This window comes from Gouania willdenowi, chromosome 5 (genome assembly GCF_900634775.1).
Source record: "Gouania willdenowi chromosome 5, fGouWil2.1, whole genome shotgun sequence".
Taxonomy (NCBI): Eukaryota; Metazoa; Chordata; class Actinopteri; order Blenniiformes; family Gobiesocidae; genus Gouania; species Gouania willdenowi.
In genome coordinates this window covers 14,249,938-14,269,232 of record NC_041048.1, presented here as the reverse complement: position 1 = coordinate 14,269,232, position 19,295 = coordinate 14,249,938, and the positions used below count along the sequence as shown (strand labels likewise).

Genomic DNA, 19,295 nt, shown 5'->3' with positions numbered 1-19,295 from the left:
TCGTACATGCCTTAGTTAGGAGCCAAGGAAGAACATGTGCCATAATCTCCGAGGTCGATGCTAAAAGATTCTGTGAATATTTTTTGTATCAGTGCCATTCTGTCACTTAATTCTCTTTTTTGCACATTTACAATGTTGTGAATGTATAATATTGTCCACAATTATCAATTAGTTTAACCCAGAGGAAACTCTCCTTATTGTGAATGGGTGCTCTATAATGTTCATGTGGAACTGAGTGTTCTGGTCATTCTTGTCAATAGCACCACAATGAGTGTGCAAAATTAGCTTGGAAAGTGTGATTGAGGAGAGTTGGTGTGTGGGTGGTCATATTGTATGTGTAATTTGCCAGATTGTCACAGTATCATAGTATGATGCTGACACACACACACACACACACACACATATCCACTCTGTAGGCATTCTGTAGTGCAATAGACTGGAGAAGTCAGAGAGAATTGGAACCAAATGAATGAATACCATGTTGCATCAAGCAGGAATGAGTTTCATTTTTAAATGTAACTGTTTTCATAGCTTAATTAATTGATTAAAAAAAAAATTTTCTTTATAATTTTTAAATCTGTGAAACAGTTGTTGGGGTTAGGAAAAAGATAGACAAGTAAAAAGTACAATTTGATTTTTGTGTCCTCAGTTCTTTATATATACACCTTAATACACAATTTGTAATACAACAAAAGAACAATAACTTGTTTTTCATTTGTGATATTTAATGATCAGCTTAGACAAGTAGGAGGTCTGATCCAAAGCACTGCATATTTGCACTTGTCCTCCCTCCTGTATGCATGGTTTTTCACCACATTAGCTCCTCAACAGCAGTTTTATTTTTTGCTATTTCCCTTCTATTGTTTTTTCCACAAACACCTTATCGGCCAGTGTTTTTACTTTTTTATCTTGGTTTTCAAAGGTGTCTGTCTCTCTGTATATGGTGCTTGTGATTCCCTGCAGGCATATTCCTCTCGGGGCCACTCAGGGTCATTTCACAGAGCTGCCAGCCAACTGCTGCAATTGTGCCTCATTTCATTAGGACCTCTGGACTGCGCTTGCTCTGTTTTCCCATCAGTTAGTAATGTATTTGTCAGTGTGGCAGGGTAGCATCCCATGGGGATTGTTCCCCTGTGGCTGAAAAACAGAATGGAGGTATTGAGTGCATATGTTTCCAAAGACATTAGGATCTAGTAAAAAAAAAAAAAAAAAAAACTAAAAAAGCTCTCTGTTCTGTTTACAGTCCATTTAAATGACCATTTGTGTTGTATTGAAAGGAAAACTATCAGGCATTCAGAGCTCTCCAATTTTTCCAACCTCCTGCTGTAGCCCTCTGTCAGCTGAACAGGTTCCAAATGAAACCTTAGCCAAGTATACATTAGCAATGTCTAGTAGGAAATTTGAACAGCCAATAGCTTTTCTTGCCATGATTAGTCTCTGTTAATGGTTGGTGTTGGGTTTCAATAGAAACATCATCATCAAACTCTTGTAGTATTTTATATTGGATTATTTTTGTATTCATTTATGTTAGAGCTCGACCAACATGGAATTTTTAGGGCCAATAACGATATTTGCATTTTTTTAAAAAGGCCAATCTCTCTGTGGGGCCTGGCCGGCTGCTGCTGCTGGGCTGGGTCACTGGCGGCCACCTGCCGTTAGGCTGATATATGAAATATGAACATGCACACGCACAGGATACATAGTTTACATGAACGCAAATTCTTGTATTACCCAAACTATGATTCAAGACAAAGAAGCAAAACTCTAATACATTTAATAAGGAATTTTAATTAGTAACACTGTCAACAAAAGACCTATAAAGGCACTGATGAATAAGAAAAGGCAAACTTGTGTAAACTGTATTTCTGGTATGTAAAATTATTATTATAATTTTTTAAAGATGCTTGAATCGTAAACATGAATAAATCAAAAAAGGCGCAGTAAAGAGTGAGATAATTTCCATGCAGCAGAAAGTTAATACATAGCCTGCTATTAACTGATGTTGATTAATTGGTGATGGCTAAAATAGGCCAGATTGATCGGCCACACAGATGAAACAGTCAGGTTTCAATTTCTTTACAAATTTAAAATATCCAAGTGTCAGTGATTATTTTTAGCGTTTGTTAGAATCATCAGTTTCTCTCAATTTTGTTATTCAAATCCTCAATTATTTACTCTGGTATGATTAAACATGGCGTAGTAGAAATGCTCACTAAACAAACTCTATACTTGCTAGGGTTGTTTGTGTCTTTATTTACTTACTTTAAATAGTAAGCTGATAATATTAGAAAAAGAATGAGAATAATAGAAAACAAAAAATCCTGAGTGCTAGAAATAGGGTATCGTCACGAAATATAAATTATCAACAAACTAAAATACTTAAGGGTATCCCCTGGTTTATAGGTGGTGGAGCTAGTGAATACAGACTGTTTACACGGGCAATAGTTCTGCTTCTCTCATAATCATAAGGATTTTTCTTTCCCCTAACATGCACTCTTGTTGGCAATGATGCGTTTTATCAGTTGAATAAGGCTTATGAATGGAGGCCATTTTTAAACCTTTAATATTACATCTGGCCACAGGGTAAATAGGTCAGGCCAACTTCTGATTTGGTGTGTTCTCTCTGAAACTCAAGCAGTTAAATAAACACACCGGGTTTAGTGTTGTTAAGCAGAGCACTCTTTATTCATTGTCTTCCTTGGCTTGGTTTCTCAATCGAAAGCAAGAGAGAGAGATGAGCTGCATTCAAATGGGGAAATATGGTGGTTTCATATTTCCACTGCAGAGTGCTATTCTATGCTGCAGTTCACTGCAGTCTGGTCTGGTAGCAAATGCTTGAATCCAGCTTTACAGACATCATTCACATGTTTCTATTGTTTAGTATCTTTGTCATTGTGTTTGCAGTGAGTATATTTGTGGGAGAATGCTCTTAGCACTGTGTTTAAATGAAGGAGTTTGCCTGTGAGGCAGCACAAGAGTATAAAATAAATGTTGAGCTAGGACATACAGAGTGCTGATGAATCATTGTGCTGCCACTGATACAGGCAACCTGGGACCATACCCTATACTGTGATAACCAGGTATGGAGGCACACTGGAAGACTTCATAAATAAATAATACTTAAAACCAGATATGGAATTGTTGTTCTTGGTCATATTTTTAGCTTTTCTTATACATATGGAAATACTTGATGGAAGATATTTCTCTTTACAGGCTTTGGCCCATTCTTTCATTTATTACAATTTGAAGTCACTAACATCCATACATAGAATGTTTGCACAGTAAAGTATTGGATTATTGTCTTTAGGTGTATTAACTGTATGAATATTTTTTTATTGGTTTTAGTAGGAGTACTCATCGGAGAGAGGTAAAAACACATGCAAGCTCAGCCCACATTGACCTGAGAGTCTTGCTTTCACAGTCGTTTGTCTTTACACAAAATGTACAATGAAACTTTTCATACAAAACATTTACAGCCACGTAATGGACAAGCTGCTGAGATACCGAAAACTAAAGACGCACTTCCCATGAGGGAAGGCTTTAGTTAGTTTTAACAACTTGCTTTGTTTTTTAAATCCCATTTGCAGGTTGAAGACTGTAACAATAGCAGAGCCTTCGATTTTCCCCAATTTTAGTTTCACCAGCAATTTGTTGTCAATAGTGACCTCCAAAAACTATGCCTCAAATCCTTACTAGGATTCATTGGGTTTTCAGCATACATGATTCTCACCACCTTTGCCCCAGCCACTGCTTCTAACAGAAATAGCTATACAAGAATTAAAAAAAGCTATATGATACATAATTAACCATAAAACGTTATGTTTCAAAACACTTAAATTCGGTGACGTCATGTAGCTGTTTTGTTTCAGGAAGTGAATTCTGTAATTTCCGTCCATTTTCCACAGAATTGCAAAGTGCACACCAGAGATGGTATCCTGTTAATATAATAAAATCTGATTCTACGATCAGTGTTTAATGCCCACCATTGGATACCGTACTTAGCTTTAGGTTTGACTCTATTTTGTATACTTCAGTTACCTTTTCAGTGTTGTTGAGTTGAAAGATTTGTATCAATTTGCAGTATAAATAGAGTATTTATGCATATTGTTGTTAGTTTTTTTTTCTGCAGTAGGCACCCAGTGACATGAACGGTTTCTGTGATCAAGAGCCCTTCACAGCTTCATAGAGCGGAAACCTTTTTAAAAATGACAAACTGTCTGAAGAGAGGACACGCGCACATAGATTATCATCCTCTCAATGCTCTCACTTTGATTGTGGAATGAATAATGAAGCGAAAAAGAGGAAAATCTATCTGGATTTTCTTTGTAGTCCTACTAGGAGCTGAGTGAGGTTAGCTTTTCTATTTTTCCTGCCTGACTGCACTCCCATGTAGGATATCCCCAGTCGTTCTCGTCTGCTAGCTCGTTTTCTTCTTCCGCAGCCATCTGCTCAGGTCTGTGTGTGTTTTCTGCAGCTGCCAACATGCTACACAACACTACTAAGCTTTCCAGGCCAACATTGCCTGCCTGCTTGCTTTGCTCATGAAAGCCTTGTCTCAACAGGGAATTTGTTCAGGCGCGGTGTAGGTGGATTTATTGGTGGAAGGCATGAAGCGCATTATTTTATGACTCAATTTTGCATTTTGTTTGGAAAAGACCATGAGCATGAGGCAAGCTTAAAATGGATTATGAAAAAATAGGCCTGCATTGACATTTGCTTCCATCGTTCTTTCTTTTTTTAATCACGATATTGATGCACTTATCTTTGTTGCAATATTGCCTGTCTATAATATTAATGTTGCTCCTGACTAGTGGGTAGTTTGCTCTTAAGGTCATACTGTGAAACAAAGTGAAACAAAATTTTACCAACATATTTTGGCGATATCAACTGATTTTGGAGTTGAAAAAAATAGATCTCTTACTTCTGGCCAGGGGAGACGTCCTATCTCAAGTTGAGGAGTGTAAGTACCTCAAGATCTTCTGCATGTGTAATGGTAGAATGGAACCAGATCGATGTGGCAGTAATGCGAATGCTTAACTGGTCCAATGTGGTGAATAGAGTGCTAAGCTCTTTGTTGACCAGTTGATGTCTTTTTCAACCTATGGTCATGAGCTTTGGGTAGTGTCCAAAGGAAAGATCGCAAGTGCAAAAAATAAGTTTTTTTCTTCTGTTGGAAAGAAACTTTCTCAGCGTGACACACATTCTCACACTGGACGCCTCCATATTTACCTCTGTAAAAACCATACATGTCTGCGGAGTCACGTGTCACTTTAGACCTTTTCTGCGCATGCGTGTCACTTCATGGTCGCATTCTGTGCATACTCCAAACTGATTGAAGACACATTTAATATGTAATATGAACAATCACACAAAAAAATGTATCCCAATTGTGCATTAAGACTTGCAGTGTGAACGTAGCCAGAGTCGAGCTAATGCTCCTTTAAATTGAGAGGAGCCAGTTATGGTTGTTCAAGCTTATAGTAAGAATGCCTCCCATTCTCCTCCCTTTGCTGGGCGTGTCCAGCTGGGGGGCAGATGGAGGACACGTTGAAGAGGTTATATCTCTTGGTTTTCTGAGGAATGCCTTGGGATATCCCCAGAGGAGCTGGTGGAAGTGGAAAATCCCATAGCCAGTTTGTGAGGAAAACTCAAGAGATTAGAAGTTGAGAGTGAGTATATTGAACTGTTCTTGTGTGTTGTGGCTTGGGTGTAAGTTTAGCTTTAAAATAAGTGGACATTCAGGAAACATGATGACCATTCTCCCACATCAAGTACTCTCTCTCTCTCTCTCTCTCTCTCTCTCTCTCTCTCTCTCTCTCTCTATCTCTCTCTCTCTCTCTCTCTCTCTCTCTCTCTCTCTCTCTCTCTCTCTCTCTCTCTCTCTCTCTCTCTCTCTCTCTCTCTCTCTCTCTCTCTCTCTCTCCCCCCTTGCTGTCTGCAGTTTTAATCTGCAAAGTGCCCCTTGGCCCATTAGTGCAGTAAATCTGAGCCCTCTAACTTCAGCCAGGAAGAGTCTGTAGTGTACCGCATTGCTGCAGTCAGCAGCAGTATCCGCTCCAACTGCAGCTCACCACAGGCCTCTCAGAGACTGCTGCATTGCTCAGAATGTACAGAGTTGCTGTTAGCAACTATTTAGTGTTAAAGGTAATAGGCAGAAACAACTTTGAACATGTATTCCTTTGCACTCAAGGAACTTTTAATATTACTTTTCTAAAATATGTGACTTTACCTTTTAAGTTATTTTTTATGATTTTTAAAAAAGAATAGTCAAAAATATCTATCTTTTTCAATAAAGGTTACATTTTTTACCCATTTTGTTTAAATGTTGTTGAAAAAGTTAGGCTACCACTGTAATAATCAATCATTTCGATAGTTATCAGTTAAATTTGTTATCAATTTTAACTAAGATTGTAATGTGTATATTTAGTGTTTGTGGTATCCATTTCAGTCTTTTTGCTGAGGTTGGTGCCATCTTTGCCCGGTCTGCTGTATTAAATGCCAGTCATGTCATAGAAACACACACCCCTGGTGTAGCGCAGCATCACTGACGTTGCATAATAATACATTTTATTTAGAAAGCACTTTTCAGACAATAAAATGCCGCTCAAAGTGCTTTACATAATTAAAAAAAAAGGAACACAACACACTGATGACAATGGCACGTGCATGGCTACAGAGGCTCCAATAAGAAGACACCATCAGAGGAGCCCTTGGACTCGTGTCATCAGGAGACACGGAGATGTACAGCTGGGTATCGTCAGCATAACTGTGGAAGTTTACTCCATGTCTCCTGATGACATCACCAAAAGAGAGCATATATAGATTAAAGAAAACAGGGCCTAAAATTGATCCCTGTGGTACACCACATGTTATTTTACAAACCTTAGAGGAGAAAAAATCTAAATTTACCATGAAAGTACCGTCTGTGAGGTAAGATGAGAACCATCTATGTATGTACAGCACCATAGAGGCCCACCAGATGTTTTAGTCTATTGAAAAGAATGGTGTTGCTTACTGTGTCGAAAGCGGCACTAAGATCCATTGTCGTTTAAGGTCAAAGTTTACTCTCACATCATTTAAAATATTAAGGAGGACTGTCTCTGTGCTGTGGTTCACGCTATAACCAGACTGATATTTTTCCAAAATATTAAAATCAGATAAAAATGCCATCAATTGAATAAAAACTTCTTGTTTCTTTGGTTCCTATTAGGGCTGCAACTAACAACTATTTTAGTAGTCGACTAGTCGAGTACTTTTTACTTGATCAATTCCTTTAATGCAGTGGTTAGCGTTAGCTCTTAGCCCAGTCTTATGTGTCGGTGGGTTAGCTTAGCATGCTTTAGGAGAGCACCATCACCGTGTTTGTGGAACTTTGGGTGGATCTGATGGAGGAACTTAGACTGGTTCACTTTGTTGACGAGCAGCGCTACGTGTGTGAGCGGCGTCGACAGCGCTGAGCTCCCGGTAACAGAGACATATTCTTACCAGTGGGAATGTTTTTGGTGATATATCTCCCGCTAATCACGTTCGTAACATGCATACAGTTCTGAGCAAAGATATATAGAAGGTGAGATGAGCCACTCCTCATGAAAAAAACAATGTTCTGCTCTGTCCACATTTGTCGGTGACTAATTCTGTTATCGATTTTTGTCGACAATGTCGACTAATCGTTGCATCCTTATTTCCAATGTGCACTATGATCCGGGTTATGGTGGAAGGAAGGAATTCAACAGGGTGGGGAGGATGTTAACAATGTTCTTTACTTTAGCTTGAGGGTAACAGCGGTTCACTGCATTAAAAAACCTAATGCGCCTGGTGATGCTGTCTCCGACGATGAGAATGGTTGGGGAGAACAGAGGGCGCAGATGTCGGTTGTTGGAGGGGCCATCGGGAGAGGCCTCCATCCTGTCGGGTGGGTCCTCGGGATGAGAGGCGACGGAAAGAGCCTCCAGGCTGGTGCACGACGGAGGCACATCAGAGCTCACCACTGGAACAAGGTCCCCGCAGCGTCGTGCCACCGCTGTCCTCAGACGTTTCCGCCGCATGGAGGCGGTTGACGTGGCGATTATTTTTGGACGAGTGGGGGACCCCGGAGGAGCAGGACAACCAATCGTCAGGGCTTTGAATCTGTCAGTAAGGGCCAGACATGATGGAGGGGGTTTCTTTGCGGTGTGCACCACGGGACACAACGTCAGCCCACGAAGTCCCATCGTGCGGAGTGGAGCAGGACGGGGTTGAGGAAGATGGTGGATCCCAGTGAAGAGTGTCCGGGAGAAGAGTGACTGGTTTCATTTTGTAATTTTTGGGCTTCGCTCCTTGCCAAAATCAGGCGTTCCCCAGGTCGGACGGAGAGATGTTTGCAGCAGGGTTTGTGGACGACAGATGCTCTTGTTGAGTGAATCAAAAGATAATGGTGTCCATATGAAGTTCTGTGTCATAGATTTTGTGGAGTGTGGATATACGATTTAGGGATCGACCAATATGGATTTTTTTAGGGCCGATGCCAATACCAATTTTTTTCTATCAGCCTAAGCCGATGACCGATACAGACTGCCGATTTTCTTGAGCCAATATTTGGAGCCGATACTACTTTTTCTCCCACAATTTACATCATAAAAATTACACAATGATGATAACAAATGGTACAAGTCTCAATTTAAAAAAAGGAACATTTATTGAAATTAACAAAGGTGAGGTAGAACAACATCAAGTAAAAAATATTCAACAAATAATAAAAACAGGTGATGTAGAACATGAACAAGTAAAAAAATAGATTGAGACATATTATGAAATACTGTTTGTCCTTGACCTGAAAATAGCTATTACAAAAGTTGGCCTGACTGAAGATATATTTTATTAACAGGATTATTGAGTATACAGATATATAATTATAGTATTAAACACAGAAATAAACTATGAATAAGTCCATTCCAACTCAACTCCAGAACACAAATTAGCAGAGGAAAATAACATGATATCAGGCAAAAGTTGGCCTGACTGAAGATATATTTTATTAACAGGATTATTGAGTATACAGATATATAATTATAGTATTAAACAAACACAGAAATAAACTATGAATAAGTCCATTCCAACTCAACTCCAGAACATAAATTAGCAGAGGAAAATAACATGATGTCAGATGCGTATTAAGCAACAAACTGTTTAAGTTTCTGTTCTAAATTGCATCAACATTGACAGGAATAAATATTCAAACAAGTAGTTAACTGCTTCTCAAAGTTTTAAAAACTCACCTTCTCAGCGGATCGGCGAACGCAGCAGCGTGCATCGGCCAATGCCGATACACGTAAAACACGCAAAAATCGGCGATTAAATCGGCCGGCAGATGAAGCGGTCTATCACTAATACAATTTTCAAGCTCGGCAACCTTTTCTATGAGTGAAGTGCAGCTGATGCAGCCAGATGGAGAGGTGAGTTATGCCATGTAACACAAAGGTGTCCAGTATAGAGCTAAAAATGTATGAAATCAGGCTTGGTGACGTAGGTGAGAGGTAGTGACAGATGACAGCAGGGCACGGAGACTTACACGCATGGACTCCTCCTCGGAGCCCACGGTGTTGAAATGGTGTGATCACACTCCACAAAACACAGAATCCGACGAACAGCAGTGGAACTTACCGACAAGGGCCCCGGTGTGGAGATTAGATGACTCAGGAGGTCTTGTCACTGGGTCACGGTGACATAGGCTGTATGATGCATCGTTTTATAACCTTAACAACAATTGTAGACCTTCTATAGTGAGATAAAGTGACAAATACAGAGAAAGTTTATTCTTTTTTTGTGAAAGAAAGGTACAATCACTGACATTTGCAGAGCATACAGAGCCCAGTTGTCTCACAGACATGGGAAACATTATTGCCTCCCTAATATTAACTCCCACTCATAAGCTTGGAGGTGGAAAAGTGGCTATTCAGGAAGCAGTGTCCACTTTTCTACCCTCAGGCTCATTTTTACTATCTCTCCAATTCATATTGTTTCATGTGTGGCACTGTTTGGTGCAGGTCAGTCAGAAATTGTTAGATTTTTGATAAATCACAAGCCTCCACAAGTATGGAAAAGTATTGCTCAATTGGATTTTTGCAATCCCACCATCACAACTGGTGGAAATGCTTGATATTATATTCATCTTCTGCAAATGGCTTCTTATGCTTCACTTTGCATGTTATATAATTGATTTGAGGGAGCTGATGTGTTTCTAATAACAGGATCAGGCATATTTACAGTGTTCCCTATGTGCTGGCTTTTTTTTGAAGCGGTCTTGGTTTGCACTACAACACATTATTGTTTTTACACCTGAAGTGCACACACTTGATCTTTCTGAGGCACAATCATGGCACAGCTTTGCTGTCCATGAGAGCTGGAATACCATAACCTTAGTTTATTTGGAGCGTGTGATACTGTGCTTGAGTCCCTGTGGGTGTCTAACTGTGACCAGGACTGTTGGACAGCTGCCAACTTGTCCTGCCTGTGACGAGGTATCTGCAGGATTTTTCAGCTGTCACTCAAACTTAAGGTAACAGACCATGTGGAAATAGTCTTTCCTTATGACAGGATGTCTGCTGGTGTCCCAGTAACAACACTAAAGTTGGTACTTTGTGCATCCTGCCTGTGCCACTTACAACACCAACGAATCCCAATCTTAAGTTATAACGCTTAACCTGGGTTGCTAACCCCTTTAATAAACCCATAGGTTTTGATACGATTGCTACGGTTTTAATGCAAATAATGCTGCTTTTTTCTTGTGACCATCATTATTATAAATCCAATGGGCATTCCTGCCTGTGGTGATCAAACTGTACATCTTATCACTTTAACCTGACAGCTTTGATTCTTGTATGTATTCTTTTTTTCTACTGTAATGTGTGCACTTGTATTTAATCCTTATTTAATTAACAGTCTTCTACATAAATATGTACATTTTCTTTCTTTTTTCTTGTTCAGTGTTTCTTCTTTTCATTTTATAATATTTTTTGAGCCTCTGTGATACAAGTAATTTCCCCCGGGGTTAAAACCAATGAAATTATCTGTGGCAAAATGACAAAAATAAAATAAAATGATGTTGCTCAATTTCAGTTAATTTTAGACAAAAATATTTCAAAAAGTAAACCCAAGATTTGTCATAACACTCGGTTATTAAAAAAAACTAAAAAATACAATTAATCTTAAATTAAGGCTAGTGATTTTTACCACCATATCAACTTAATCTTCTGCCTATGATAATGTAACACACACACATTCTTTTGTTACTTTCATTCTATCTAAAAGACCTGAATCTCATTAGAAACAAGTGATTTGGGAGTCATCTGCTCTAATTGTGCTCTATTCAGCTTAATGTTTCTGCCAATCCACATCAGTGACAGTTGATCCACAAGGATTTTGCTGTGCTGCTGTGTTATAAATCAACTGTCATCTTTTTTCCCATCAGGGTCATGCCCTCATCATTATCATCTGATAGCAGGAATGACCTGCGATGCATTGTGGCATGATTGAAATAAGTGGACAGTGAATGTTAAAGGCGTCCTTGGGAAAGTCACCTTCAGCCTTATTGTTGTGTCGCTTACGAGCCATGAATCACACGAGTGCAGTCACTGGTGAAATAGGGTAGGCCGTCACTGGTGAAATAGGGTAGGCCGTCAGTAGTCCCCGGCCCACAGCTTCGTCAGGGTGACTTGGATGCAACTCTGACTTCTTGGAGCTGGTTTATTTTTAGTTTAACCTTTGTTGTAAATGAAGCTACATCAGCAGTGCTATCAGGGTCTTATCTTGACTTCTACTAATGATATGCACACAGGCCCAGGTTAATGGGCTTATTGTAGAAGAAACAGATTCTTGTAATAGACCTCTTTAACTGTGATACTTGGTCAGACGCTGTGAATTATTAATCAAATGAAGTCTTTGTGAGCTCTTGATTAGCCTCAGCTTTCTTTAGTGAATGCATTATATACAAACAAATCAACCATAGTTAACAATGTGTTTTTCCTTTTTGAAAAGTTGGACTTCCGTATGCTATGATCTATTTTTATTACAATGAAATGTCATTGATGGTATTTCCATACATGTGTTTTTGGCCCATCCTCTGGAGATGTTCAAGTTTTAGTGAACTTTTGCAGTGGTTTGATGCTTATTTATTCAGCTTCTGTCAACATAGTTAAAAAATGACACCATCTAGTGGTGCAGAAGTGTAGCAGTACTCCAAAGCCACATTTACTTCGTACATGGGTGACCCTACCTCACACAGCCCGGACACTGCTGTACATGTTTTTTTTTGGATGTTTATGTTTATTTTGAATAATGTTGTTTATATTTTATTATTTGTTTATACTTTATTTCAGACTATTTATGGCATTTTTATTTTGACTATTTACACCAAGCGGGACTTCCGACAACATTTTTGTTGTGTGCATTGAACCTTATGTATAATGACAATAAAAAACATTCTCGTCCTGTTGTATTAGCGCTGGGCGATATATCGAAATTCAAGATATATCGAGTTTTCTATTTTGGCGTTAAAGAAATAACAATATCGCCTATATTGATATATTTTTTTATTTTATAGCTTATTTTGTATTAAAATACTCGTTTTAGGAGTCAATGTTTCCCAGAACAGCATAAAAAGCACAGTTAGATGGATTTTTGAGTGCATGCTAACACAGACCTTCATCTAAACAAGCCACACTACAGAACTCACTCACATGTGCTGTCCCTTAGAGGTGAAAAAGACATATTGTGCAGCTGTTTGTTATTAAATGTCCTATTGTGTGTTTGTTTTACTCCTTTTGTGTATTTTGTTGTCCTTTTGTTTAATTTTGTTCTTTTATGCATTTCTTTAATCCTATCGTGCATTTTTTTTTCTCATTTGTGTGATTTTGTGTCTTTTTGTTGTCCCATTGTGTATTTTTTTTAATCTTTTTGTGTATTTTGTTGTCCTATTAAGTATTTGTGTTGTTCTTTTGTGTATTTCTCTGTTAATTTGTGTATTTGTATTAATTTTGTGTATTTTTAGCTGTCATTTTGTGCAATTACTTTTGGGGGCCGCTAGTTGCCTATGTTGGTGTTACACGCACAAGTTTTGATTTGTTTGTTACCATTATTAAAGCATTGTGATGTTATTTTAGCCTGTGTGGCATTTTGCATTAGCAAATTTAACCTGAATTGTCTTTCTAGTAAAACTTTATTTGAACTCAAATTATCATGATTTATAATGTATATCGCATGTATTTTGAGAAAAATTATTGATATATGAATTTTGGTCGTTTATGCCCAGCCCTATGTTGTATCAGAGTTAACCTAGCAATAGATTACTTTTCAACTTGACATTAACTTCATGAGCTACTGTGTGGTGAATAGGTTAAGAAAGCTGCTTTTATGCGAGATCGGTATTTCTACCTTTACCTGTTATTGTAATTGATTCCATTTTGGTTTGGTTTCTTTTTGGTGGTTTGGTTGACGTTGTTTTGAAATACTCGCTGACATGCTGACTGACACACTTACACGACCTCTGTCTCTTGCAGAACTCCTTGAACTGTAGCTGGCTGACCCCGTGGTCGCGGTGAACCAACACCATTCCCGGCAGGCAAACTCCCTCCATCCTGCCTCCATGTATCCTGAATCGACCACAGACTCCCCCGCTCGCCTCTCCCTCCGACAGACTGGGTCACCCGGCATGATCTACAGGTGAGCTCATGGTTCTACGCACAAATGTGTGTGGTGATTATGAGATACTATTGTTGTCTATCATACAGCTGTGATATACAGATATGTGCATTTGTCTCCCAGATGTTTTACTTTTTCTGTCAGCACAGTTTAATAGAAAGAAATTATCATTTATTTTGTAATGAAGCCCATGTAATGTGCTGTTTTACCAGCTGGTGGCACCAGAGTCTTATTTAATTCCTTTGTCTAATCAAGGGCTTGCCAAAGGTCTTTAACTGAATTGCTATTATTCCCATACTTTTTTTTTTTTTTTTATCACACTTAAACCAATGATTGCATGATGGAGAATGGAGCTTGTGATCATCCATATCTTACCTTATGTCTTGAGTAAGCTGTGGGGCTTGAGTGCAGTATGCCTTTCAGGATAATCAGGTATAGAGGATGAATCGAATCAGCGATAAAAGAACAAACTGATACTTAAAAGCATTTAGATTTTTTTTTTTCAGTTATTTTGTTTTATGAAATAATTCAACATGAAAGCTTAAACTTAAACTATTTTCAGGTTACTCAGTGATTTTGCAATTAATTTGTTTAACATCCAGGCTTTGGATGATATGGGGGCAGTTGGCTTTTTTTATTTTTTATTTTTAACAACCACCACCACAACAAAATGCACATTTTGTTGCTGTCACGTTAAATTAAATTCATTTATTGTTTTGTGTGTCCCAACTCCATTTCTTCATTTAGTTTGTGTTGCTGTAACTAATTTCAAACTCATGTAGCCTATTTCATTTGGTTATTCAGTGCTACCCACAACAATTTTTAAAAAGGTTGTATTTTTATATTCAATATGGCACTGCAAAAAGGGAATTGATTTTATTTTGTTTTTAAACCTTAATTACAACTGAATAGAACATTTTATTCAGTATTAGGATAAAGGTTGCAGTAAATAACTTCCAATTGAAATACATTGGTTGTGTTGCATGCTCAAAAAATAGAGATTCAATTTATGTAACAGTTTCACAATCTCCTATGAGACTGGGCTGAAAATAAACGTGACTAAAGTGCATCTTTAAGAGGACAATTTCACACATTTATTATTAAATAAATGTTTATGTACTTGGTACACATTTTTTAATGCACTTGCTCTGCAAATGTCCTTGTTTTACCCTTCATGTAAATAGAAATGTACATACAACTTTCTCCCTTTTCTGTAATAAACCTTTTGACCAACTTCCTCAAAATTCCACAGAGCCCTTAAAATATTTCAGATTGTTAAGCCCCATTGATTTGATGACAATGAGAATTTTACAGTCTTGGATATGTCTGTAAATTAAATGACATGTGATGATGACCCACTTTAGTCCTAATTATTCATTTCAAATGGACATGTATGCACCAGTAAATATTCTTAATCATTTATTGCCATTTTTCATTTCACATGTGTTGCTTTGTTACCTAATGGTGGTCTATTGCCTAACAATAATAATACATAATATGGGATATTACCATAATAATACCTAATGTGAGTTTTTCATTATACAGATACAAAAAGAAAGACAAAAGGATAGATAGATTGTGTATTTTTGTTCAATCCAGAGTTGGAATTACCACATTTGGATGAAAATGGAAATTCTTTAATTATTAGTTCCTACTACTTACAAATTGAGTATTTTAAATAAAAAAAAAAAAATTTTATACCACTTTAATTTAAATATATTGTCTTGTATACAATCTAATATTAAAGACCGTGTAAAGCAAATTTTCTTCTTAACACATTAAATGGGTCATAAATGTATTCCTTGACACAGGTACTGTACTAAGCCATTTAACCATTTATAATATAATTGTGGAACTAGGCTTCAAAAACTGTATTTCTAATTTCTGTGTTCAGGATTTAATGGCGGGACAGAAATCAGGGCTGCGTTACATAACGCGACCCTCATTAGCATAAACCCGCATATTCGGACTCGGGGGGAATAAAACGCGTCCGCTGGTGCCACTTTTTCCATAAAATTAGCACGTTTATACACCGCGATTTGGTTTTTCTGCAGTTCTGACTCTACCCGGGAGGGATGCTCGTATTCGGACTCGGGTGGAACAGACCTCCTTTCCGCTGATATCTCGTTTGGCCAGATCCGAGCACTTTTGGAAGCACTATCGACACTAGAGCCGCTTTCACACTGCTCTCTCCCATAGACACAGTAAGGAGGCGGCGCCCTTCCCACGCGTGGGCGTGGTTCTAGCGCCTCTAACTGACACGCCCCCAGCATCTCCGAGCAATTTTTTTCATCTTTCCAAATTTGACTCAGTGGTCAATGACACATGTTTCTGTGGTGTGACAAACTCACAACATAAATGTATTTCTGCTTTACCCAGACTTTAATATTAATAGTAACATAACACCATAATATTTTGCTGTAAGCTACGCAGTCAAAGCACAATGACCAATCACACCAGTTATATCAACACACTGCTAGTGTTTTCCATGCATCTCTTGTATTTTTTTAATTTAAATTATTTTCTTCATTTCAACTGAAATAAAACTGTAAGTCAGAGATAACCCAAACTACATTTTCAGTTGCAGTTTGTTGTAGCTATAATTAGAAGAAAAGTGAGCAAAAAAATCCTGAAGATTAGCAACTTACTCGTATATACTGTAAATACCCATTTTCAGTTTTCAGTGCTTTGGTTTCTAACATGTATCTCTTAGAACTCACTTTTAAAAGAGTAAGATTGCAGTGATTCCCCCAGTACTCCTGCCTTTTCATTGCGTTTCTCTCAAACAGCCGTATCTTTCTTTTCTGACTTTTTCAAACTGTGGTTTTCAAAATCTGTTAATTTACTCTTCTATCTTCTTAGTGATTGTGTCTAACTTCCCAACAGCTTCTCTTTCTTGTAATTAACCAAAGCTCCTCTTTTTCTTCCTTTTTCTTTCACGCCTTAGCGCTCGTTATGGGAGCCCCAAACGACAGCTGCAGTTTTACAGGTACATGTGTGTCTCTGCGTGAGGATCATAAGTCAGAATATCTTTTTCTTTTTATTGGTTTTCTTAGGTTTTATACGTACTTTTCTTGTGTCCTTTTTTTTTCTTTTTTCTTTTTCAATTCTCGACAGTAACCTTTACGTAGTAGAGACTTGCTGTTCACTCATTTAAAACCTTCATCCATTGTCTTTGTGATCAATAACACTTTTTTTCTCAAGCTTGCTTTGCACTATTCAACTTATAATAGGGGTCCTGGTTGATTGTGTGACAAGGTTTCAATACATTTGAATCAACCTTTAACAACCTAAACATCTGACTAAGACACTTTTAGTTCCACTTTCTTTAGTCATCAATTCTTCATTAAAAGGCATTTATTTGACTTGTTTTAAAGGAAACTAATGAATCATTTTAGAGATTGTTTCATCACTGCTGGGTTGGATGTGATAGCCCTGGAGTTTTGTTCCCTTCATCTTTGTTTTTTTTGGGCAATACTCTACACCTGTATTGCTGCATAACATAGGAATCTTTGTGGTTTTGATAGCTATGTTATACTTTGTTAGGCTGCCAAGGGGCTTTTATTTTTAAAGACATGGTTTTTAAATCCGTGTACCCTTTGTTCTTTGGTTATTCCGTTTTAAAACCAAATCAAAATAGCAAATAAACAGTGTGGTTATTTGGTTTTACAGATGAAAAACCAAAAAACCAGATAAGCCCCGTTTTTCAGTTTTTTTTTTTTTTTTTTTTAACTTATTCTCTTTGACTGTTTGTGTGAGTGATATTTACGGGGAAATTAGAGCGAGAACGAGAGTTACGTATGTAACTACGGTTCTATGGCGGTGCTTAAAGCATTGGATGTTTCATCTCGCGCATGCGCAGGTCGAGTAATTATATCAACAAAGTCACTTGTGACCCCTGGATGACCCGGAGAGTCTATATCTACCGGTGTCATCAGGTGATCTGTTCCTGTCAAAATCGCGAGGACACAAGGATCCTGAGTGACAGGATGCTCTGGCGGTCATCCAGGAATCATAGAACCGTAGTTACGTACGTAACTCTCGTTCTATTTCATCCTTACTTACCGCCAGAGGCGGTGCTTAAAGCACTGGATGACTTATACCAGAAAGGTCACGAAAGAATCCTCAACTACTCAAGGCCTGAAGCTGTGGAGAGCACGTCCATTGCCATAGGCTGGACCCAGGTTCACCCTGTATAAACGTCCAAAGGTGCATGATGAGGACCAGGTAGCTGCAGCACAGATGTCCTGCTGGGGCACGCCCCTCAAGGCGGCCCGTGACACGGCCATGCTTCTAGTAGAATGGCACTTTATGCCCTGAGGCACCGGGATGTTCAGCACACTATAGACATACTGAATGACCTCCACTACCCAGTGAGAGAGTCTCTGTTTAGAAAGTGCGGTCCTCCTTCTACAGCCTCCATGGCAGACGAAGAGGCAGTTCGTCGTTCGTAGGTTAGCTGTTGCCTCCATGTAAGCCTTAAGCACCTGCACGGGGCACAACAGTGTTGATGGCTCGCCATTCCCCCCAGAGGAGCCCGGAGGACTGAAGGCAGCCAACTCGATAGGCTGGTTCACATGATGAGGGGGCAACCGCTTGGGCAAAAAAATGAAGGATTTGGCCGGAGACTCACCCCATAGCCATCAGCCTTCCAGCGAAGACATGCCTGACAGTGCATGCAGCTCCCCCACACGTTTCGCCGTTGCCGCAGCAAGAAGAAAGGCCGTCTTGAGAAACAGCCACTTCAAATCAGTGTGCCCCAGTGGCTCAAAGGGCGGCTGGGAAAGGGACTGAAGGACAACTTGCAAGTCCCATGATGGCGACCCATAGACCCGACGTGGTCTGAGTCTCTAAGTCCCTTTCAAAAACTGCTTGACCAGATAATGTGATCCCACTGTCTGGCCATCCACCTTTGTATGATTAGCCGAGATAGCAGCCATATACACCCTGAGGGTGGAAGTACAGGAAGACAGGGGGTCTTTCCTCTCCGGAAGGCGCCACTTTGTCCCCCGCAGGAGTTTGAGCAACAGCAGGAACCATGGTCTTCCTGGCAAGCATGGGGCAACCAGAAGCAGGCGGAGACCACCCTGCTGGGCCCTGTGAAGCGTTGCTGGTATGAGGGGGAGTGGAGAAAATGCATAAAGTAGGCCGTCTGGCCAGGTATGCGCCAAGGCGTCCCACCCGAGGAGGCTGGTCTCTTCTCTCAGAGAGAACCAGAGAGGGCAGTGAGTTGTTGCCTCTGAGGCAAAGAGGTTCACTGCTGCTCTGCCAAACGTTGCCCATATCACAGCCACCACCTCTGGGTGAAGTCTCCACTCCCCGGATGGAGGCTTCTGATGGGAGAGGAGATCCGCGGCAGTGTTCCCGAGACTAAGAACATGCAATGCTCGGAGGCTCAGAAAGTTGGAGTAAGCCCACGTGAGGAGCCGGTGTGCCACCCGCAGACACGTCAGAAATCTGGTGCCGCCCTGGTGGTTGATGTGGTACACAGCTGAGGTATTGTCTGACAGAACGAGAACATGCCGATCTTTCAGAACAGCGAGAAAGTGCCTGAGTGCCAGGAATACAGCCTGAAGTTCCAACACATTTATGTGCTGCCGCTTCTGCTGGGCACTCCACAG

The 19,295-nt window shown here is 39.4% G+C and overlaps 1 protein-coding gene across 3 annotated transcripts in view; it reads left to right on the top strand.

The window, feature by feature from the left end:
• The window catches only part of kcnab2a (potassium voltage-gated channel subfamily A regulatory beta subunit 2a), a 117,498-nt gene that overhangs the window by 23,595 nt on the left and 74,608 nt on the right, over positions 1 to 19,295 (top strand). For 2 of the 3 annotated variants that reach the window (XM_028448117.1, XM_028448118.1), the window contains 2 exons: positions 13,533 to 13,695; positions 16,622 to 16,663. In XM_028448117.1, coding sequence (XP_028303918.1) covers positions 13,619 to 13,695; positions 16,622 to 16,663 — 119 coding nt within the window. In that variant the 5' untranslated portion in view covers positions 13,533 to 13,618. The remainder of the gene's footprint in view (positions 1 to 13,532; positions 13,696 to 16,621; positions 16,664 to 19,295) is intronic. The other variant, XM_028448119.1, reaches the window with a different exon arrangement.